The 24,181-nt window shown below is 43.4% G+C and overlaps 1 protein-coding gene across 9 annotated transcripts in view; it reads right to left on the bottom strand.

Annotated features, from left to right (window-relative positions):
- The window catches only part of UNC5D (unc-5 netrin receptor D), a 680,073-nt gene extending 656,563 nt beyond the window's left edge, over positions 1-23,510 (bottom strand). For all 9 annotated transcript variants that reach the window (XR_013998001.1, XM_081125678.1, XM_081125672.1 and 6 more), the window contains exon 1: positions 23,158-23,510. Coding sequence is in view for 8 of the 9 variants with exons in the window: in XM_081125678.1 (XP_080981804.1) it covers positions 23,158-23,260 (103 nt within the window). In the remaining variant the exon portion in view is untranslated. The remainder of the gene's footprint in view (positions 1-23,157) is intronic.
- Positions 23,511-24,181: the final 671 nt, after the last annotated feature.

Raw genomic sequence — 24,181 nt, 5'->3', positions numbered from 1 at the left:
ATAAGTGCAGGACAGAATTCATTAATATCTCTTAAAAAATCAGTTGTGTCTATCGCAACATATATATTTTAAAAACAAAGCTGGACCAAACAGATGTGCTCTGCTGATGGGTAGCAGCAGGCCATCCCCAGTAATACAGTAATATATCCAAAATGTCCCTTAGAGGCACATTCCAATGTTAAAAGTTAAAGAGATACATAGCGACTTTTTTTATTGCAGTCACAAGTACAGTGCCACAAGTTGGCAACTGTAAGCAATGACTGCCTATAAATTCACTGCATGTTATGAGCCACTGTTTTAAGTAGCCATGAAGCAGGTGTCTTCTAGAGACTTATCCAAAGCTAAAGGGTTCATAAAAAAATAAATGAACAGTGCAACTCTGTCTCAGGCCTTATGATTTAAGATCTGACAGATACAAGGTTTTACTTTTAAGTTGAAAAATATTCCAAACCACACCAACCATGACCATAATTACACACAGTCTAAGAATTTGTCCTAACAACTAATTAAGGAAGACAGCCTGTTGGATTATTATTGTTATTATTAACGCTAGTCATAAGAAAAAGTAGGAAAAAACCCCACATGTAAACATTATTTTCAGATAAATCTGTGGCAAATTTATACCATTGAGGTTTGCATCCAGTACAGTAGGAAATAATTATATTATTTACTCTCATTTGTCAAGTAAGAAAGTTAGAAACTAGACAATTTGCTGACAGCTACAGGTACATCAATGGTCAAATAAGGATAATCCAGGAGGACGTGACACACTGAAAAACTCAACCACCTAATTCTCACACCTAACATCAGTTGACTTGTTTGGTTTGTATTTTTAAATCTATTCTACCATCATCAAGGCTTATTATTCAAATGCTCTTTTAAAGCCTAAAGTCATTGATTTTTAATACAAAGCCACAGATGTTTCAGTTTCACCACCACTAGGTTGAATGAAAAAGTCCATTATTAATTTTTTAAAAATTATTAAATATCTATAATGTGCTACACGCTGATAAATAAAACACAATCCCTTAAAGTGTAGCACAAACTTACAGAAATAGGTGATGCATGAATTGCAATTTAATACAATAAATGCTACATTTTAAGTACTGGTTTCCAAGAGGAATGATTTATTCTGCTCCGTGGAATTACTGGAAGAATTTCCACAGGTGCACACCTTTGAAATGGGCTTAGACGACTAAGTAGGAGTTCATCAGCCTGATGGGATGTCAGGCAAACCTGTGTCTTGGATAAAAGCACATGCAAAGGTGCAGAGCTGTGAAAGGTTCATGATACATTTCTGTGGCCAGAGTGTAAAGTACATGGTGGAGGGTGGAGAGGAATGAAGCGAAGAGTAGACAGAGGTCAAATTACATTAGCAAGCAGCTCGTGCTTTATCTTAAAGGCAGCAGAGAACTGCTGTCGATTTGGGGGAATAATAAAAATGAGGGTTTTAGAAATAGATTTCTGGTACCGAAAATGAATTACTAGGGGATATAGGAAGGCAGCCAAATCTAGCCCTAGTAACTAATATTACAGGATTCCATCTTGAATTTATGAAGTGATTGTTTTTCAATGTCTATAAATCACTTTGACAAACAACACGACAATTGTAAGCATTTTGCTGAGAAATGAAATTTCCAGATCAAGAATCTTTACTGCGAGGGGGACACTTTGGGGTGGAGCTGGGCCACAAGCCACTGGGATTCCCAGTCCCAGAAACAAGCTCACTATGGTTTTCCAACGAAGCCCTTCTTAATTCTTTCAATACAATCTTCGCTCCTCTAGTTTGGGTGAAAATCTGTTTCCTACAGAATATTATGCTTTAAATTTAACTATGCTTAGAAAGGATTTATAAAGCTGGTAGCCTGTGTTCAGTTCTTAAGTAAGATTTAAATCGTTTCAAATTGAACCTAATAGAAAAGCCCAAATATTTCAGAAGCCAGGATGGTCTACTGGGTGAATATTTACACAATCTTTAAAACATTTGGTATTTATTCAGTTGGCCATAATTTGTTGTTTCCAAGACATTTGTCAATGTAAATACATGTTAACTGGAAACAGGAGGAAGAAATGACTCTAGAAGAGAAGTTCTCATTGTGGTAACCGTCCAGGTTTTTAATTCCTGAAGCTTAATATACTATAAGGGAAGTATTTTTTTTAAATATGTTTTTATTGATTTCAAAGAGACAAGGGAGAGGGAGGAAGAGAGAAACATCAGTGATGAGAGAGAGTCATGGATCGGCTGCCTCCTGCACGCCCCCTACTGTGGATGGAGCCTGCGTCCCGGGCACATGCCCTGACCGGGAATCGAACCGTCACCTCCAGGTTCACAGGTGGATGTTCAACCACTGAGCCATGGCGGCTGGGCATGAAGTATTTATTAATAAGAGAAGTTCATTATAACTTCTTATTAGTTGCACCAAACCCAAAGAACTCCCCGCCCAAGGACTGTTGAAATTTTGTGTGCAGAGATGCACACTTAACACTGTCCCACTGCCCACATCATTCCCTTAGGTGTCATTCACACCGGTCAGTAAAAAGAGATCAAGAAACCCAGGAAGCTACTGTAAACCCATTTTTATTTCTTGCTAGCACTGGCTTTCTTTAGCAGCATCAGATAGACTCCTCTTTCTAGAGATGTATTTGGTTTCCAACACTTAAAAAAAAAAACACAACAAAAAAAAAGCCAAAGAGCTTAATTAAAAACAACCTCCTTCCCAAATCTGCCAGCACAATGAACTTGTCAACACTCCCTCATATAATACCTTAGAAAACAATAACACGGAGCACTGAGGATTGTTCTCATCAGTTAAGAAAATATGTCTGAAAACCACTTTTCCCTTCCTAGTAAGAGCAATAGTCCATGTTCTGAACTGGTTAGGAGCCTCTGTTGAACACACACACACACGCACACACACAGAAATCACGGCGAGCCGGGCTGGATTTCCCTTCAAAGGCCGTGTGCAAAGATGAGCACTGGGAGCCCTCCACTGAGGAATAGCTCTGGCCGGCTCTAGCATAACAAAGGGCTGTTTACTTTTCGGGTCCTATTTATGCCACATGCACACTGTTCATCATTATTAAATGATCCTTTTTTATCTTTCTATGACAGTTACATATTTTAACGGGTGACAGTTTGCCTTTATAAGCAGCAAAACACTGGTTTATTAGTATGCTTGTGTGGCATAAAATAGAGTTCATTTTTTACTGAAATAACTGGAGGAAAGAAACATCAATTGTGCAGGGTTCGGAATAGCTCAATGGTTATAGAAGGCACTGGCAATAAATTAAGACAGGTTTGCTTTATTTATGAGTCTTAGATATTCCTTCGCAGTTGCTACTGCCTGTGAATTTTAAATGGCCCTTTGATGGGCACGTCCAGCGGAAGCGGCATCATAAACTCCTACAGTAGTTTCACAATTAATCGCTTCTCTGCAGTAAACTCAAGCAAGTGGGTAAGGGTGCCACTCGGAAAACCTTCCCTGGCTCCCGACCAGAGCAGTGCAGCCAACCTTACAAAAAAGAAAAAGAGAGAAAGAAAGAGTCATGAGGATGTCACGAAGTCACTGAAATGGCAAAGTCTGTTCTTTATTGGCTTTAGATTCTATCAAACCCCAGCCCAACTCATTCTGGAAACAGCCAGCAGGGCCTTGGGTGGAACAAGGGTCTGGGGCTCTTCCTCAGCCCGGTGATTAATGCTGGTAATCCCTGGGGTAGCCAACGGATGACACCATTTCTGGGAAATGACATTTAAGAATCACAACGGCCACAAACTCCCTATGCCATTGTTCAGGTTTATAGTTAATAGTAAACATAAATAAGTCAAATCCCACCTGCAGATAAGTCTTTCTTGTATGTGCTTTGGGGGGAGGCAAACGGCCCGTCTCGCACAGAAGGCCATCATCTAGTACCGCCAACGAGGCCCGAGTTAGTAGATCATCTCATAGCCGCTCGCAGTAAGCACCTCACTGGGTAAAATACGGTCCCTTCGGATGACGGACGGCGCCGAGGCTCTGCTGGGCGCGTGCGGTGCCGGCGGAGGTAACGGGCGGCTGGCAGCTGGGCCATCCGTTTCCCACCTGCCAGGTGAGCGGCGCGCTCCGCATTCTCGAGAAGGCAGAGCTACACCTGTCACTCCAACGGCAGAGCTCGCTCGGGAACTGCACTGCCAGGCGCCTGGCGCTTCCGACCTCGGTCCCGGGGTCAGAGATTTGGCAAATCAATGCCAAAGAAGGAGGCGATCGTTTTCCCAATTAAAATCTCGAGAGACACCACTTATTTGTGTCTGAGCGTGGGCTCGGGGGAACATGGTAAGGAATTTTTCTTCTCCGGTAAGTTAAAAAGGAAAGAAAGAATCAAGTCGCTTCGCAGCATCAGATAGAGCTGTCTGCTCGCCACTTACGCACCGCTCCCTGCCCTCTGCCCTCCGGCCTCTCCAGCCTCCCCTGCTCCCGGGGAGGGTAGGTCCCATCCTTGTTTTCATTACAGCACTTAAAAAAAAGATCAGTCAGCTTTTTGCACGCTTCTCTCTCGCGAAAGTTGCTTCTGCCCTTTGAAAATACGAACGCCCTTGAGTGATTTTTATATTTTCAAAGGGTAAAAGTGCTAAAGAGCACTTCTCCATGGCAGGGAGGAGAGAAAGTCAATCAGCTGCCTCGAGTGTGCGCTCGGAAAAGGTAAAAATGAACTGCCCACGGGAGGCGGGGTCGCTACAGCACCTACAGTTAGATCTATAGCACCCCGACGTCCAGGCTGGAAAACAAAATGCCACGCGTCCGCCTCCGCCCAAAGCTTTGTGGTGCCCGTTTCCAGTGGCACCAGCTCCTCTCGGAACTCTGTCCTGAGGATGCTCGCAGGGCAGGAGCCAACTTCCACCCCGGACAACACTGGCCCGTGGGGAAAGCCTGTGCCCACTCCCTCCCCTCCCATCCGCCTGCTAGGCCTCGCCTGCAGCTTGTCCTTGGTGCGTGGGGTCCCTTTCCTTTCAGGGGGCCACAGACCTCTCTTTAAGGCTCAGTTGCTGCTTCTCTCCACCTCCACACACACTATTAAAAGTACATTCTAGAAAGGATTGGGTTTCAGAGCTGAGAACCTCTGAACCATCCATCAGCTACCTCTCCCAAGGCCATCTGTATTTTTCCTTCCTCCATGGAATATAAGGTTTTGTTCTCTATAAAATGCACAGTGAGCCCGGGGGAAGAGCATTTCTTAAGAGAAGGAGTCTCGCCTGGAGTGTCCTCTGACCCCCAGTCCTTCCCACTCAGGATCGATCACTCGGTTAGCTTGGTGATCAGTTCCTCTGGGTAAACCCTGACTTCCAAGATTTGGCCCCGTGATGTCTCACTCCCGGAGTTTCCCACAATGCCCTGTAAAGTTTATTCTGGCAGCTCCCTCACTAGACTATAAGATCCTTGGTGACAATGACCCAGATTTTACTTCTAGGCCTCAGTTCCTAGCACAGTGACTCAAATATGTGAGTAGTAGTGAAAAAAATTATGCGTCAGAATGATTTTAAATACTTTGCTTGTATTCACTTACTTAACCCTCACCATGCCACTATATTGTAGGTACCGTTACATATCCCCATTTTACAGATCAGGAGACTAAAACACAGGGAGGCCACGCAGCTAGTAAGTGCTAAAAACTCAATTCTAATTCAAATAATATGAATCTAGAGACTGTGTGCTTTGCCACTATTCTCCATTGCCTCTTTCAAATACATGTATACATTAAATATACTCAATAAATGTTACTTGGAAGAATTTAAAAAATATTCAGATCCATCACTTAAAATCTATATGACCCAGGAAAAGTTAAATGCTTGCCAATTTTATTTCCTTCTCTGCATCTCCTTTGAGGACTAAATTTAAAAGGCCCTGCAATCCAGCTAGCATTACCATGGATGCGTTAAATATGTGTTAATTCCCCTGCTCAAATAGTCACCAACAGGGTTAATTCTCTTAATGAGTCTCAGGCAATAAAAGCCCAGTTAGAAATGTAGGTTACTAATTTTACCTGAGGTGATCACTTGGCTTATAATTAATATTTCTAAGTATTATTAGTTTGTATGTCAACACATGCAGAATTTTTGCCCAAAGCAAGGTCACTCATACACCAACTCTGGGGCGAGGGTTTACTGACGCAATTGTCCTCTGAATGTACTGGAAGCATCAGTTAGGCCCTGAAGCCAAGGAACATGCACATTAGGGTCTAGACCCCAGCCAGCAGAGTGGACCTGCCTGCCAACCGGAGCCCCAGAGAGCCAGATTCCATCAGCTCTGTGCTCACTGGTTAAACTATCAGCGGGGAAACCAGGACTGATGTTCAAGGACATTTACATATGACGAGAAACTATAATCTATAAACTGCCAATACCAGAGACAAGAGCCAAAGACAGAACCAAAAAGATGGATTCAACTCACTTTTGCCTAGGGAACTCCTACCATATCTGGTGACTAAGAAAAGGCTGAGAAAGTTACTTTGGAAAACCAACTATAGCTGGATCTATTTTTTTTTAATATATCTTTATTGATTTCAGAGAGAGGAAGGGAAAAACATCAATGATGGGAGAGTCATTGATTGGCTGCCTCCTGCACACCCCCCCTACTGGGGATAGAACCTGCAACCTGGGCATGTGCCCTGACCGAGAATCGAACTGCAATCTCCTGGATCCTGGGTGAATGCTCAACCGCTGAGTCACACCCGGCCAGGCTATAGCTGGCTCTAAAAGGAGTGTTTCACTCAAAGAATGCTGGATGGACACTCGTGAATCTTTGTATCTTTGGTATAAGGCTGGAAGGTGCCCTGATATGATATTAAAAATGCCTACTCTTACACTTATTGGAAGTATGGACTTAAGAAAACATCTCAGTTTTAATTTCCTTATTTATAAAACAAGTAATAACGCCTACCTTACAGGGTTGTTGTAGGAATTAAAGTGTATATAACATAATTAAAGTGCATCTAACATAATGAGTGGCACAGAGCGGACATTCACATTTTCATATATAATTATCCATCCAGAGCTCAGCTAACACACAAATATTCATTTCAAGATGGTAACTATTCATCCATTCATCTATTCACTTATTCTTTGGATTACTAAGATGTGTGAAATAACAAATATACAAAAATTCAGAAAACAATAAGCCCATCATCAAGGTATTTTATGAGAAAACAGACATTCAACTCACCACACAGATGACTGACTACCAGCTACAAAACTCCGATACCATTACATACACACACACGGGAAACACTTATGTAGTTAGGAGCTGCAGAAGCTTTCACTTTGGAGGTGAGGACTTTGGCTGGGAGAAATGGTGGTGGTGGGGAGATAGGTGAATTGCGAATACATTAAGTCACAGCATGCCAAAAAATGTGGCCTTCATATTTTTTTCTACATCTTACTTACTTCAGATGCATTTTATTAATAAACCAGTGTAAGAAGAAGGTGAGAAGTGGACTTGGCAAAGACTAATTAATCTTAATTAATTTGCCTATGAAAATTCCATATAATTGTTTGTTTTTATCCATCTCCAAAAAAAATGCAGAATATAATTTGAGCATATGTGATGATGTCATTGCTTTTAGCTACACCAGGATTTACCACAACTGAGACAGCCTCTATACAAATAAGAGCAATAAATATTTTAAATAAAGGTATCCCTATTTATCTAAGTCTAGAATAGTCAGGAAAGCTCCTATAAGCCAAGGTCTGATTCATTCTGATGCTGAGATAAAATCAGTGCAGTAAGTCCGCACTTAATGTCATCCATAGATTCTGAGACTTCAATCAAAACGATGTATAATCAACCCAATCTGACCACATGCTAATTGACATAAGCAAGAGTTAAGTTCCTAAAGAATCTCATCAACATTTTAAAAAACGAGGTTGAACAGAATAATGTTATTCGAGGATCTGCCGTACATGGAAACACACCGGGAATAGGAAAACCATCTTTCAAAAGCTGGCTTGGGAGAGTTACAAACAACAATAAAAGCGATCTGAATATCAAAGCAGTAATCCACTTGTTACCCTCCAAATACTGAGAGAGAACCTAGGCCAGTTTGGCTCAGTGGTCAGAGCCTGGGTTCTAGGACCGAAGGGTCACAGGTTCAATTTAGACTTCGGTCAAGTACCTGGGTTGCAGGTTCAATACCCGACCCTGGTCAGGGCTCACGGAGGGGAAAACAATCGATGTGTCTCTCTCACATCGATGTTTCTCTCTTTCCCCTGCTCCCTTCCACTCTCTCTGAAAATCAATGGAAAAAATATCCTCTGGTGAGAATTAACAAAACCAAAACACAACAAATACTGAGAGATAAAAAATAACTTTGGTCTTATGCAGCCAGCTCAGTGAACACAAAGCACTGCTCCACGCTCTTCTGAAGAGCTTGCTGCCGGTGGGCTTGGGCCCTGAAAGGATGTGCAATGGGTGGTCTGAAGTAAGGGCAAGAAAAGAAGAGTCAGGGACCCACCAAGTTATGTGTCTCTGGGCATCGCACTTCAACTCTACCCATTGCAGTGATCACGGGTGGGAAAATACAATGAGACTGACTGAATAATTTCAAAGATTCCTTCAATTCCAAGTGGCAATTTAGGTCAATGACTGATCAAATATATTTTAAGTAAAATACACCACATTCTGTTCAAGGGTAACAAATCTGAACAAAACACCACAGCTACTTTCAAAAAAGTTACATATAATCCAAAGCAAAAGGGAAACAAACATGCTGAAAACAATAGCACAAGGTAGAAGGTCTGGGTGGAGGGGGGCAAAGGGGTCGGGGGAAATGGGGGACATCTGTAATAATGTCAACAATAAAAATAAATTATAATTTTTTTTTTAAAGTACAAAAATCTGCAAGACAAAAGAGATTCAGGGGGCAGTTTTGAGGCATAGCATCGAGTCTAGTTGAGTAGAGGTTACATGAAAGGGCAATAGAAAATAAACTGGAAAGGTTCATTAGAACTGTTTTGAAAAACATTTAATGCCAGACTGAAAAATTCCCATGCATATATGAAACTTTCATATATTACAAAGGTGAAATTGTGGATCATTAGAGAAAGGAGGGGACTCCTCAGTAATGGTCCTGGGAAAATTGGTTATTCACGTGAAAGAATGAAATTAAATCCCTAACTCAAATTCTTACACACACACACAAATCTATTGTAGGTGGATTAAAGGCATAAATATGAAAGACCAAATTATAAAATGTAGAAGAAATATAGAATATATTTAATGAGATTTAGGAAGAATTTCCTAAGCATGACACAAAAGAGCTAAGCATAAAATGACTGATAACATTGATCACATTAAAATTAAAACTTTAGTTCTTGAGAACAGAAAATTCAAGCCACCAGAAAATACCATAAACTAAAAAAATTATGAATTCCAATCACTCATTAAGGATTATTAATTCTATATATACACACAGACATTTATTTAAATCTCCTATAATTCATAAGATAGAAAAAATTATGCAAAAGTCTTGAGTAGGTGTTTCACAGGAGATAAATGGCAATAAAATATATGAAAAAAAATGTTTAACTTCATTAGTAATTAGAGATATGAAAATTAAGCCCATGCAGGGATAATCATATTATATCCACTAAATTAGCAGAAATCTCTAGGCCTGGGAACATCAAATGTTGGCCGATGTGAAGTAATGGAAACTCGTATTGCTGGAAAATTATTTGGCATTATCTGGAAATTTTAACATGTTTATGCCCTAGCTGGTAGTAATCTATTGTCAAGATATACGAGAAACACTTGAAATATTTAATGTAGCTCCTGTTTTACAGAAATACGTATGTGTGTAATTTAAATCGTAAAGCAAAACAGTGTAATTCCTATGTAACAGCAGACGTGTACATGAGCGTTCCTAGTAGCAATTTTCCTAACAGAAAAAATCTGAAAACAACCCAAATTTCAGTGACAGCGAAATAAATAAGTCAATTGTGGTTTAGTCACGCCATTGAATGTTGTCGTTGAAAGAAGTGAATAAAAATAGGACATGCCAGTGTGGCTCCGGTGGTTGGAGCATCACAACATACACCAAAGGGTAGCCAGTTTGGGGTAAGTGCAGGAGGCAGCCGATTGGTGTTTCTCTCTAACGCTAATGTTTCTCTCTCTCTCTTTTCCTCTCTCTATAAACAACAACAAACAAACAACAAAAAAATATGCAATAATAACAAAGATGAAACAATGCCAGGTAAAACAACAATGGTGAAGGCTACAGAGACTATAATTTAAATATATCTTTAAAAAATCAAAAAGTAAACTATGTTTAAAAGTATATACATACTTGTTTAAAATAGTTATAAAAACAAGGAAATAAGCACGGAATTTGAGTGTGATGACTTCTAAAGGAGAACCTGAGTGATGGGTTAAAGGCGAAACACGCAGATAAATGTTGGTCATGCTCTACCACTTAAGTGTGTTATAAATTCAGATATCCATTTCAATTTGATTTTTAAATTATATTCATATGCAACAATTAATAAATCACAAAATGTTTTAGAGAAGATATTTAAAAATCTCTATCAGAGCCAAAAGTGTCCAGGGCGAAGACACAAATCAGAATTTGTGTCTGATTTCATAAATAAGGAACCACTGGGAGTTCCTGAACGGAATGGTAGTATTGGATAAGCTTGTCTTCGGAAGGCTTTCTATGCCTCATTTTCAGGTGTCACAGGTGCCAGTTGTCCCTGAAGACCTTTTTTAGTCACAACAGTGGTGCTGACTAGGACCTTGCCCTACAAGGTAGGAGGAACTACAATGCCTACATCCTTCAGACACCAAGACCAGTCCAGAGATATTCATCCACTCATAGATATGGTCACTTATCACTTATATCTGCCCTTAGGAGACATTAGGTGAGGGGTAAAATAGGAATGTCCATTTGTGGGCCCTGTGCTTTTTTCCAGAAGGAAAACACGCGGTACAACCTCCAACTCTGTGTTCTTAAAAGTCTCCTCCCTTATTATACAAGGTTTCTTACATAATCTCCTTCCTTCTATTAGTTCCTCAGTGCTCCCACCCTAGCAGAAAATGTCTAGCTTCCTTCCCATGGCTGAGATGCTTTGTGCCAGGATCCAGTTTCACTCACCCAAGTCATTTGAGACCCAACATGGAACGATAAGGCCTACTGCAGAGGGGGAGGTGATTCGTGAGAGGTCACCTTCACCCTGGACACTTTTGGCTCTGATAGAGATTTTTAAATATCTTCTCTAAATCTCAAAAATAAAAAGATCAGTTTCTACAATTTACACAAGTGATGCACCCATCACATCAGCGCCTCTCAATCTTGGGTTCCCAAACTGAGAATCACCTGAGGAACTTAACCAAAAAAGTCAGTGGGCCCTCTGCCCCGAGCTTCTGACTTAACTAACTGTTCTGAGATGCAGGCCCTGCCATCAGCTGTCTGAGGGCTTCAGAATTACAGTTTCTCTTCTGAATTTAAATTACAATCATGCATATTTCTATAAACAGGGGCTACATCAAACAATTAGTGGTCACCTTTCAATCTACTATGTTTCAAAAAAACTCCTTAAATGCACATTAAACTATTAAATATCAGTTTTAAGCTAAAAAAAAAAAAAAAAAAAAAAAAAAAGCCAATGCGGATACACTGAAAGCACTTGTCTATCATTTTCTCACCTAACCCTGCGTGACAATATTACAGATGTTTTCCTTTCTGCGAGTTTTTTTTAAATGGCTTTGGGTGATAACCAAGGATTTGAAAATGTAAAACCTGACCACCATTTCCAGCCTCAAGATCCTTCACTGATAATTGCTAAAAATAACCAAACTCTGAATATTTTGACACCTAATCTCCAAGAATCGGAAGTTTTCAACACTCTGCACGTCTTACACTTTCCCAGCAAGGTGGCTTCAACATGAATAATCATCATGAGAGAGTCACCGAAATATACAAGCTCCAGCTCAACCACAGGGAGTGCTTTTTGCAAGTTACCATGGCCTTCAGAGATGCAGAATTCACTTTAAAATTAAGAAAATGGGGAGTTCATAGGAGAAGCAGCTGAAGCTTTTAAAATTATATCCGCGCTCCTTGGATGCAGATTTATGGCCTTTTGAGGGCATTACTGGTACGTTGCTGCCAACATCAAAAGCTTTCTTCTAAGAAGCACAAGTCGAATGCTTGTGCGCTTTCAAATCTGCTCCAGCCAGTGTCCCCTGAGTGCCCAACCGTGGCAGCCATTTCAATAACACCACCTGGTAACAGCAGACCTGGCTCCCCATTCACACTGGAAAGTGTTACCTTCTCACCACCCAAGAAAGTCCAGTTTAAGCAGGAGAATAATGTTAATTGGAAGTGATTTACTTGTCCAGATAAGAATTAGTGGCTGTGTGGTAAATACCATTCCAAAGTTATTTCCTTGGGTAAAGCAAAAGGTTTCCTATTCTAACTCACGGCACTAGCATCCCACATTTATTAGCAAATATGAGGTGAATACATTTTCCTATGTATAGATTATTTTAAATACTTATACTTAGAAAATATTCAGGATCTACTAGTAGGTTCATACTGACCAGTTTTTTACCAAGAATGCAGGAGCTAAGTAATGGGAACAAACGCTTAAGAATTACCCTAAATTTCAATACAAACATAAAACATCTATAACGTAAACCTCTTTTGCAATATTAATTAGCTCTGCTACACTGAGCCAACTGGAGCCTCTCAAATCATAGTCCCAACATTCTATGATTAAGAACACAGCCAAAGGGGAAAAAATCTGTCCTATTTCAAAGGCATTTAGAAAAATATAAACATTTTAAACAAAAGGGAAACATCCTTTAACAGAAGGGTAAAATGGTCAATAGTCTTTAGGTCTTCGGGCACCTTTTTTTAATCTCTTCGTGCCTTCATTGATTACTTTTGTTATTACAGTCCTGAAAGGAAAGAGGCAAGAATAATGAGAAGATGAAGACCTGGATTCCCGGGCCCGCTCTGACAGAAATGACCTCCAAACGCCAAGCAAGCTGCGCGGCTTCTTTAGACCTTGGTTGTTGATGTAGACACATGGGCTTTGGCTTAGAAATGTTAGGGTCCTTTCAGCAATACAATTTTATGATTCTTCTTTACAAATGGGAAACAGAGGTACAGAGAAACTCAGTGATCAAATTCGTGTTTATCAAATGATAAATGAAAGGCCTCTTAAACACCTTCTATGCTCTTCTTTTAGATGATGCTCCTCCACAAAGCTAGAAAAGCTTTATATGCACAGCTCAAAGCACTGCTAGAAAATCAGGACCAATTCCCTGATCCTTTAAATCTCAACAAAATGTGAAAAAGTCATCAGATTTGAGACCAACTGGAAGGCTGAGTGCTGAATCTTGTGAGTTGCGAGTCAAAGGTGTTTTATTAAAATGATTTGAAAGACTGCAGATCTTGAAATGTAACATGAAATGTCATATATAGGGTTTCTATTAAAAAAGAAAATGTCAATCTAGCAACCTTAGGCCCAGGCACCTAACTGAGCAACAATGAGCTCACGTACTAGAGGGATTCCTAACCCCTTCGGCAGGATTGTGCTCGTTCCGATTCTGTTGCTATAGTTGCACGGGTAAGCATTAATTTACTATGACTGACCTAAGAGAAACTGATACACAAAATTAAATTTCTTTCATCGTTGATACATTCTTGAAAATGCTTAAGCCCAGCTTACCAGCATCATCCCTGAAGTCCCACTAACCTTGACCTGAACATTCTACTTCCAGAGCATTTTTTTCTTGAAGGTTTTGACACATACTTAAAATGTCAAGAAATGCTTCCTGGAATGATAGGAAATACTGAGAATAAATGGTACTGAAAACAATAGATAGCATCAAATGTTAGAGTGGGAAAGAGTTTTAAAAATAATCTAGTCATGTCTCATTGGAGAAATGAAAGGAACCAGAGAAAAAAATGACATATTGAAGGACATGTGGTCTTAACTTGTCCAGCCCACCACAACGCTTAATTGAGAAGCGAGTTTTGACTTGAAAAGTGACAGGGAGCAAGAGGAGACAAAAAATTGGGTTTTAGATGAGAAATACCATGGAGAAAGAGAGAAAGGGCAGTGCCTGAATTAACAAGTTGACTTTCAAGTCAAACTTGTGTCTACATCTCAAGTCTAAGTGTTATTAATGCCTTTAAAATTAAAGCATAGAACCTTGATGCTATGTTTGCTATAATGATGATATATGACACTCTCCTAATATATAATACATACACACAGATACCCATGCATTGAAGCACTGGGCACCTTGACAAATATTAATAATTGGCTGTGCAGGAATGGTCTCTGTGGCAGGATGTGATATGACAGAGCTGTCTTTTCCACGCTGCTATCCCAGAGGTCAATGGGCATTTCAATCTGTCCACTAAATTTGAGAAAATATCCAGTGCTTGTTTGTTTTCTCCAAGGTGAAAAAAGTTTTCAGACACATTTTTATCCACCTTTATTTCTTTGAAGCAAACCCCCAAACACTTACATCCCACCCACACACCTCACACTGACAAAACCTGTAAACCTCCTGATCCCTTTTTTTAAGGGAAACAACTTAGGAAATTTCCTGATGCAAGCTGCTGGCAATCACTGTAGCTTCTGCTCCCAAGACTGAGGGAGACACAGGGTTGTCTGTTTCGATGCAGGAGAGTTGAACTCATTCCAGCTCCTTTCCAACAGCTTGCAACACTCATTTCTCTGGCAAAGAATTTTACTTTTGTGATTTGTATTTTTTTCCCCTATCTCTTTTAAAAAATAGGTTAGATAATTCTTAAAAACACACAGATGAAAACTGTTATTGGAAGGCCAACTGCATTGTGCCACTACACTACTACATTCCAATACAAGTTAAAAGATTTTAGAATCTTGTTTTATAACGGTACACAGAAAGGGAAAATAAAGCACATGCAAGCCAAATTAATAATAAAGATAAGGTGTTCGGTAAACTACACAGATTGAGGAGCTAGTATTATACTTCTGAAAAGTATTTGGTCTCCATCATGACATCATTAAAAATGAAACTACAAAACTAATTTGTGGTTTTACTTTAATTCCTTTTATTTTTAAGAAAATATTATTGTTTATCAAGTTCCTCAGAATATTTTACATACCACTATTCCATACTACAGTATACTATTTTTAATATATTCAAAATTCTACTTTCCTCCAATCACTCCTGACACAGTTCCTACAGCCCCTTTTCTGAGGTGGAGCTATTTCTGTTTATAACCATGTATACTAAGAAGAAAACACAGCCGTCATTCAAAAATGTGTATTTATTTGTTTCTACCATGCTCGTGCATCCACAGCCCGAGCTCAAATGTAATGTGAGTAGAGTACTGTATTGTCAAACTGAAGTGTCATCTATCTATAATTACACGGTAAAGAAGTCAAAAGGCCCAGGCACCATTTGGGGCCTCAGCTTCCAGTCCTCATGCTATTTATTGCTACCTGTCTGGCCTTGGTTGAAAAATCTCTAAACCTTCATGTTATCATCTGTTCAATATCAGGGTGGGTGAGAAATACAAAGTGACCACAATTGTCAACGTACCTTAAAAGTGTAAAGTTCAGTGCAAATAAATTATTATTCAAAATAGCTGCGCATGATAGTGTCACATCATACACTTAATCATCTTTCTAGAATAGTCTGTCTAGGAATGTCGACTTTATAATATGTTAAGAAAACAAAATGTAAAGCCATCTCACAGTTATTTAATTTTCTCTGGCAACTAAATTTTCCTGAATGTTTTATCACAATATTGAGTAAATTCTAGAAATTGTAAACTCAGTATTATTTATACCTTAACATATAAAGATTAAAGTAAAAAAAAAAAAATTATTTAGCAGGTGCTAGTGGACAAGCACTGCCAGGTGCGGGGTGAGGAACAGTACACGATGGGCTGTGCCGGGTAGAGATACCTGTCGTGAGGCAAAGCCAGCCCCAAACACCAGCTCCTGCAGCATGTGTGACAATGATCCAGCTGCTTGGGGAGCATCAGAACCCCAAATGAACACTGCTGTTGGTTTTTTAACCAGCTGGTTTTGTTCTACATCATAACTATAGTCTTCTTTTTTCATTATCCTGTACACTCTGGATCATTTTAAGTGTAGCTTAAGTCAAGAGATACAATAAAATGAAGGAACAATGAAGAGGGCTGATAGCTCCTCTTTCACAAAAGTCTGACTTTGGGTAAACTGTTCAACTTCTGGAGGAGTCGATTTCCTCTTTATTATAAGAAATTAATTAGGTGCAGCCATAAGTCCTCAACTACTTCAAAAGAAAATTCAAGACTTTTAAAGTATTGCATCTATCTTTACAAGTGCTGGAACTGAGACATTATATTGCATCAGAATGTTGCTCCCAGAACGTCTATTAGTTTTATGAGTGGTTTCATGTTTGTCTGAGTTAAAACTGACATTTGTGTTTGCCTTGTCCTCTGCTGGCATTTTTAAACAGTCTTACATTGAATTCTACTTCATACTGGCTTCCAACTGAAAAAAATATTGAAAATAAAAAGCCTGAATTACTAGCATCCATGCCCCTGCTACCCAAAGTGTGGTACACATAGATGATGTCATCGGGGAGCTTGGCAGAAATGCAGAATCTCAGGCTCCTCCCCAGGTTTGCGCAATCAGAATGTACATGTTAAGTTCTGCAGTGACTCAATGCACATTAACATTTGAAAGGCACTGATTTGTGAGCTTCAAATATTACCAGCTTATCTTCCATAACCCATGATCATTTACTTGGTTCCTCCCCTCTCCCAGGAGATTTTATTAAATTAAATTCAAATAAAGATGATAACTTCTAAATAAGTACCGTTGCTAGCTGAAGCCACCAATCACTTTCAAACAACTCTAAACAACATGCCACAGATATATTTAGAGGCAAGTCTCATTCAATATTTAGTAAATACATTTGCTTTTACAGTGAGTTATCAAAATTTATGAATGATATTAAACATAGTTATCCCAGTACTGGCTGGGTTCTTGAAGTAGTCAGAAGGATTTCCTCATTTGGTCTCTTGTATCTCCTGCTTCCTGTGCCCGCCTGCCCATCACCTACCTTCAGGAATGCCTACAAGTCATCTTCCCTTGGACTTACCTGATTGAGAAATTACATTTTCTCAACAAAGCATTTCGAAGTCCATTCCTAGTCAAGTTCCACATTGCCGCAGTGATATTTTCCCACATAATTCCACCTATCCTTACAAGGCTGGGTTCAGAAGGGATCCATGTGTCAAGGTCTCCCTCTGGGGAGGAAAGCTCTTTGCACTTTATGAACCAGAAATGTGGAAGCAAAAAGTCAGTATCTGCATTGAGGGGAGCTGCACTGACCTCACTGTCGGCTTTGCATTTTCCTTACTTATAAAGGAAACTGTCGGAGGAACCGGTCGTTTAGCAAGAAAACAGGCCTCACCTAACTCTTGTCCTCTTGGAAACAATATTAGGAAATAATTTATGTCCTGTAGTGGTTTGATATCCTAAGAGAAGTGTAATACGTGATTATTATTTCTACTTCAGCCCCATGAACACAATTCTAACATCTCTGCCCTCCATTTCTAGTTCAGTGAAGTCGGGGTGGGGGTGGGAGTGGGAGTGGGGGGTTAGGGGGAAAATATGCGGCACACACCATACTGCACACAGCCCCACTTTCAAAAGAAATACTCCAAAAGCACAACAGAGTTTGTAGTAAGTTTCTAAGGCGGTCCGAACTGAGCACATTAACATCCGCCTAATTCCGACAATTATCTACACCCAGCATGTGTATGCGCACAATAAGGCCATACGACGCAATGTGGCACAAACAATTAAAAGTTCTTTTCAAAGTGGAAATGCACAAGAGAATGAATATCTATTTTCTATAAATGAATCTAGCCATCTGCCTTGCGAGCGCAGCAGCAGGAGTACCCAAAACAGCAGAAACAGCAGCCTCTGGTGTTAACAATCTATTCTCAAATCTCCTGCTCCACATTTTCCCGGCAAACAAGGCTAAAAATATAAGACATGCAACAAATAGTCTCTTGGGATCTGCCATTCCATGGATGGTGTATTCAATCAGAGTAATATTTTCTGTTGAAATTCAAAATTGAAAAAAAAAAAAAGCTAGCTATCATATTAGAAACTGGCGTTCGGAATGTTAAGCGTGAATCCAATCCCAAAGTATATTAAGCTGAATGGTGAGAGGGTGGTTGTTTTCATACAACATAAATCCCTGAGATTTATCTGAATATATTTATAGATTTATTTAAGCTACTCTAAACTCCTCTACAACTCTCACAGTTATAGAGATATAATTTTAGTACTTTGTCACCAAGATATCAGGGTCATTTTGTTTTCAGCAGAGTGCAGAAAATCAGCATTGCTGCAGGCTCTAGGGTTGGACTATGTAGGTTCAAATCCAGGCTCCTCCATATGCTAACTCCGTGACCTTGTGCAAGTTATTTAACCTCTGTGTGCCCTATCTTTTCCTACCTTAACAATGAGAAAATAATACTACTTCACAGAGTTATTTTAAGAATTAAATGAGTTAATGTGCATAAAACTTTTACAATAATCACCAGCAGACACTATATACAATAATTACTATTATTCTTTCCTATTTGAACACGGCCGCAAAAATGCTTTCTCTTAAAAATAAGCGTGATATAAAAAATGGTAGCAATACAACGGCAGTTCTCATGCCAACACTGGCCATTTAGCAAGTGATGGGGTGAGCAGAGAGGTGTCTTTATCTAGAGCCTGCAGTTCAGAATGACAGGGGCAAGTTTCCACTGGTGATTCCGTCACGCTGTTCGTGCATGAAGGCACCGGGGTAAGAAGGACTGAGGAGAAGACAATGACACAGCTGGTCAAGGGACGCTGCCCCGAGTACAGGATAATCAGCATTCATGGCAAAGGTGCAATCCAGAAGCAAGGCACATCTGGACATTCTGTGAACACATGTGCCCATCCACTAACAGGGACGTCCTGCATCACCCCCGCCACCACCTTCCTTAGGAAGACGCTGTGGAATAAATCTTCCTCTGTGCACCTGTCTTTGGGATTAGAGCTGAACACATGGGATCTGGGTCTCTAGCCTCCGTGTTAAAACATAAGGAAGAAAAATCAAAAGGGAGAGGTATCAAATATTCACCATCTCCTGATAAACCAATCTCTTGATAAACCTTTAAAGCTGGCACCATTTTGAGCTGTATACTATATTTTGGTAGAAGGAGTACAATAAAACACAAGTTCACCAGTCAGTGAGGAGACAGAAAAGTGTGTCCCTAACGGATAAGACAGCAAGGTCTGGACGGCCTGACGGATTCTGTGAGAGGGTTCTGAGGGAGCTCATGGGCATTCGTGGGGCCCCCTGGGCTTTCCTACCCTATGGGGCCCCCCTTGAAGACGCACAGACCCAGAGATGGGCCACTCAAACAGTGAGGACAGATGGAGGGGGCATTATTATTTGCCATAGTAAGACCATGAAAAAGGGTGAAAAGGGTGACAAGTGTTGCTGTTACAGAGCCAGGTCACAAAGGTTCATCTCTTCTAAAGAACTTAGATACTTAAGAGATTTAAAAAAAAATTGTTTTTTTGGTTAATCTTCACAGAGGATATTTTTTTCCATTGATTTTTAGAAAGAGTAGGAGGGACTGAGGGAAGGAGAAAGAGAGAGAGAAAAAACACATCGATGTGAGAGAGACACATTGATCGGTTGCCTCCTGCACACACCACAACCAGGGCCGAGGATCTAACCTGCAACCCAGGTACGTGCCCTTGACCTGGAATCAAGCCTGAGACCCTTTGGCCCGCGGGCCGATGTTCCAAGCACTGAGCCACACAGGCCAAAGAGATTTCTTGAGCAGAACACTTTGTCGGGTAGAAAAAGGGGGTGCCCCTCGTATGCTCAAGCTAAGAGCACAACTCAAGAGTCCGAAAAAGACAAGCCCGGCAGGAAATCGAGAGGAAAGGCTTTCCTCGTGGCCCTAAGGAAGGACAGTGTTTCGAGGAAAGAGAGGGGAATGAGGGAAAGAGGTGGGGGCGAGGGAGGGTGCGCTAGTGACATCCACGAAGGAGAAAATGACTACAGATTTAACACGGCATGAACTAGGTAGATAAGCAGATTTCAGTGTGCATAAACCACACGACCCTATTATGCCTATGAAATAAACATGTGCTCTCTCGCCCTTAATGCGTACTATAGTTATTGTAGGGAAGACTGCATCGCCCAGGAAAATTTTTAAAGCAGGGAGCTGTGCGAAAACTCAGCCTGTCTAAAACCATCTTCCTCCCCGCCTTCAGACTAGGATATCTTATGTCCAAGATCTAATACAGGAATCCCAACCAGATCAACAGCAGTGCTTTTTTCACAGAACAAAAACCAGATCAGTATGATAACATGATGTGGATTCAATTAGCACTTGGCAGGTCCCGGGTAACTTTTAAACGACCTTCTTTTAAGTTGGAAAGTGTTGAAATATACAGTAATTGCGACACCAAAGTGCCTTCCTTACAGCGTGCCACTAGTCGGGAAGATAAATCTAAAGAGGCAAGTCTTGCTTACAAGAGAAGGAAACAGAACATCGCTATCTGGGCCACTTCTGGTTTCTGCAGACACTCCCTCACCTCCAGTCTCTTCCTCCTTGATTATATTCAGAGCCCATCTTCAGAGATCACCTCTGAGTTTCAGAGGGTTTTACATAAAGTGTGGGATAGGAAAGAAAAGAAAGGGGGGAAGAGGAGTTGGTACAATCATGAAAACAAATAAGTGGTGAAGAACTGTAAAGGAAATGCTACTGAATTGTTAGATAATTATTATATCATCAAAGCAAATGGCATAATTCTGTCTCTCCTGTGAACTAGGGAAGGCAGACTATCTTGGTTCAAATCAACATGGAAAAGGCTTGCAGAACAAAAAGCTAGTTACTTGTGTAATATAAATACGAACAACCCAGGGCCAACCAGAGAGAGCCTGGTGAGACTACCTGGCAAGCATGCACCAGAGCGCACCTGACCTTGCTTTTAATGAATGGCCACCTTCCTGGGCTGGGAGGATTTAAGTAGCAATGAAACACTCACCCTGTGCTCTGAAAACTCCAACAGAGCCCACCTGTCCAAAACCAGGTGCACGTGGCTTCAGAGGTTTCACAGCCTGCTGACCGGGGAATCTCTGACAGGTGCTAAGGGTAATGGGCTTCAGGCCCCAGAAAGTAAAATATTTACAAGGGAAATATTAGTCGGATGCAGTGGTGCACTCCATGTGTCTCGAACATTACTGTGATCTGTGTAATACATTTGTTGTCAACAAGCCTGCAGAGTGTACAGTATGTTTTCCAGGAGACCTTTCAAGAACAGCTTGCAGACAAGAGGTGCTAGCCTTGGTTTCACAGCCAGCAAAACTCCATCCAAGAGGCTCCTGGCATGTCCCCACTTCTTGTCTGGAGCTGGCTTCAAGGCAACGCCACCAACCAAAATCTAAGGGGTCAGGACACGGAGTCAGTCGCTGTTGGGCATTCCGCATCAAATAACCCGAGCGGTAACTCAGACATTTAGGTCAACCTCTAGAAAAGGGAAGGCCCGCTTTTTTCATTACAGTATATTGAAAACCACTCGGAGCTGACTTCGCAAGGAGGCATTCTCAGTAGTGAAGGAAATGGCTGAGGCGGGTGCTTCTTCCAGGGAGGAAAAGAGACCCATGCCTCACCATCAGCCCGCGTGTGCAATCACTGGGGCTCATTTGTGAACCCTCCCTGCTTTGTAAAAAGCCTGCTCCATGGGGGAGAGAGAGAGAGGGAGACAGGGAGAGGGGGAGAGAGGGAGAGAGAGAGGGAAAACTTTCCAGGAAAAGAAATGCAAATAGTCACTGAACAGGATCATAAAACGGAAAGCCTCAACCTACTTTTTTTAAAAATTCTTTATTCCAGATAGTATGACCGCTTTTAACACACCATTAGCTTTTATAAAAATGAGAGGATACCGGTTCTTTTGTGGTCGCCGCCACCCCCTCCCGTCCCGCGGCCGCTGGGAACGCGCCCAGGGCGGCCGGCAGAGCCGAGCCGAGGCGAGCGGTGGGACCAGCGCCATCGCTCAGACAGGCGCGGGGACCTCATTTGGTGCCATTACATATTCTAAGTCTAATGGACGCCACACGGCGAAAGGGAAAGGGAAAGAAGGGCGGGAAGGAGGCGCGTCCGGATTATTTCAAAGGCAAAGCCACACTGCACAAGCCGGCTGCGAAACGCCTCCGAGGGTCTCCAAACAAGTCCGCGGGATTTACTGTAAGTTCATGCTCCCTGCCCTCGCTCGAGGTGGAGCTCAAACCAGTTGCAACATTTCACTCTGCTGGAGTCCGGAGGACCCAGGGAAAAAAAAAATGGGGTCTCCGTTTTTAAGTGAGGACAAGGCAGCGGTTTCCCGGCCGCTCCGTGGGCCGCGCGCTCGCGGGCTCCCGGCCGCAGGCGGCGCAGGGCGGGGAGAGGGCGCGCGGGGCCCGCGCCTGGGGCAGCCGCTCCCCCGCGCTCCGCGCCGCGGGCACAGACACGCGCGGGCGGCGCACGCGGCTCTCCCCGGCTCCCGCACCCACGCAGCCGCCTCAAAAGCAAGCCCAGTGCTGCCTAGGACGCCGGGCTCGTGTGGCCCGAGGGGCGTCAAGCTCAGCGCACTTCAGCCTGGGTGCTGCTCCCAGAAGGGAAAAAGGTGTCCTCTCCCTCAAGCCCGCCCCACGGCGGCTCCCACCGCCCGGCCCCTCTTCCCCGGGACTCTCGGACACCACGGTGGGCGCCCACCCAAGAAAGATCTCGCCTTGGAAGGAAGCGGAGAAGACAGGGGGCGGCGAGGTTGGAGGCGAAGAGGTGGGTTCCAGGCTGCAGCAACTGGGGAGGGCTTGGAAAAATGGAGCAAGCGAGGCGAGTCAAGGGTAGGGGCCCCGTGACAGCCACCTGTAGGATTACGGCGGATCGCAAACTTGGGGTGGGAGGCAGTGGTCCCCTCCGCGGTCCTCCGCCCGAGTCCACCCAGCAGGGCTCGGCGCGCGGAGAGGCGCAGGGCTCAACTTGGGCAGCCCGCGCCATCGGTGCGGGTCCCGCCCGCTGCGGCCCGCGCCCCTCGCCGCGCCCCCGGCCCCGGCCCCGCCGCCCGCTGCGCCCAGCGCTTACCTCGGGCGGCCGCAGCCCCCGCCGCCCAGAGGCAGAGCCCCAGCCAAGGGAGCCACGGGCGCGCCCCTCCGGCGCCTCCTCCGGCGGCGGCCGCTCTCCCCATGATCTTCGCCCGGCTCCCAAGTGCGGTTCCCCGTCCACGCCCGGAGCCCGCGAGCCGCGCGAGTGGGTCCCGGGGGTCTGGAGCGAGTGACTCCGCGCACGGCCGCTCCCTACAGCAGCGGGGCAGGGCGCCCCGAGGCGCCGCGGGCTGGACACCCAGAGGCGGGGCGCGCCCCCATGGCCTCGCAGGCGGGGCGACCGCTGGCGCCGCGGCCGCTGCCCGAGCCGCTGGCCCTGCCCGCCGCCGGGTCCGGGACTACAGAGCCGAGCAGCGAGTCCGCATCGCTAATGAGACCCCCGCGGCCGCCGCGTCTCCTCCCTCCGAGCCGCAGCCAATGAGCCCGCGCGGGGCGGGGCGGCGGGCGGGGCGGCGGCCGGGCCCCGCGGGCGGGGCGGGCGGGCCGGAGGCGCAGGTGAGGCCCCGGCGACGGCGCGCGCCCCCGGGCGTGTCCGCGCTGCGCGAACTCCTCCCGCTCCCGCGGAGCCGCGGCGCGTGCGGGGCCGGCTGCCGAGAGCAGCGCGAGCCGCCAGCCCGGGCGGAGCGGAGCGGAGCGGGCCGCTCGCCGACGCGCAAAGACGCGCCCGCCTCGGCCGCCGGGCCGCGGTCGCTGCCGCCGCGGAACCTCTGCTCCGCGCAACTTTGAGCCCCGTCTCAGCCGCGCCTCTCCGGCTTCCTTTTTTTTTTTTTTTAACAGATCAGGTGTTACTCCTGAAAAATTCAGAGGAGAAAAAAATACTTTAAATGCCAAGTTGGGAAGGATGCACTACTAGAATAGACCCATGACTGCAAGTGTGCTAAGCATGCACGCGTGTAAATGAAGAGGTGGAGAAATCACAACCCTGGGTGCTTTAAGGGGTCTGTGCTCGATTTTCATTTTTACCAACCCCCCCCCCTCCCATTCCCCTTGCGATTCTAAGCACT

Source organism: Miniopterus schreibersii, assembly GCF_964146895.1.
Source record: "Miniopterus schreibersii genome assembly, chromosome: 2".
Classification (NCBI taxonomy): Eukaryota; Metazoa; Chordata; class Mammalia; order Chiroptera; family Miniopteridae; genus Miniopterus; species Miniopterus schreibersii.
This window is presented reverse-complemented; position numbering and strand designations above follow the sequence as displayed.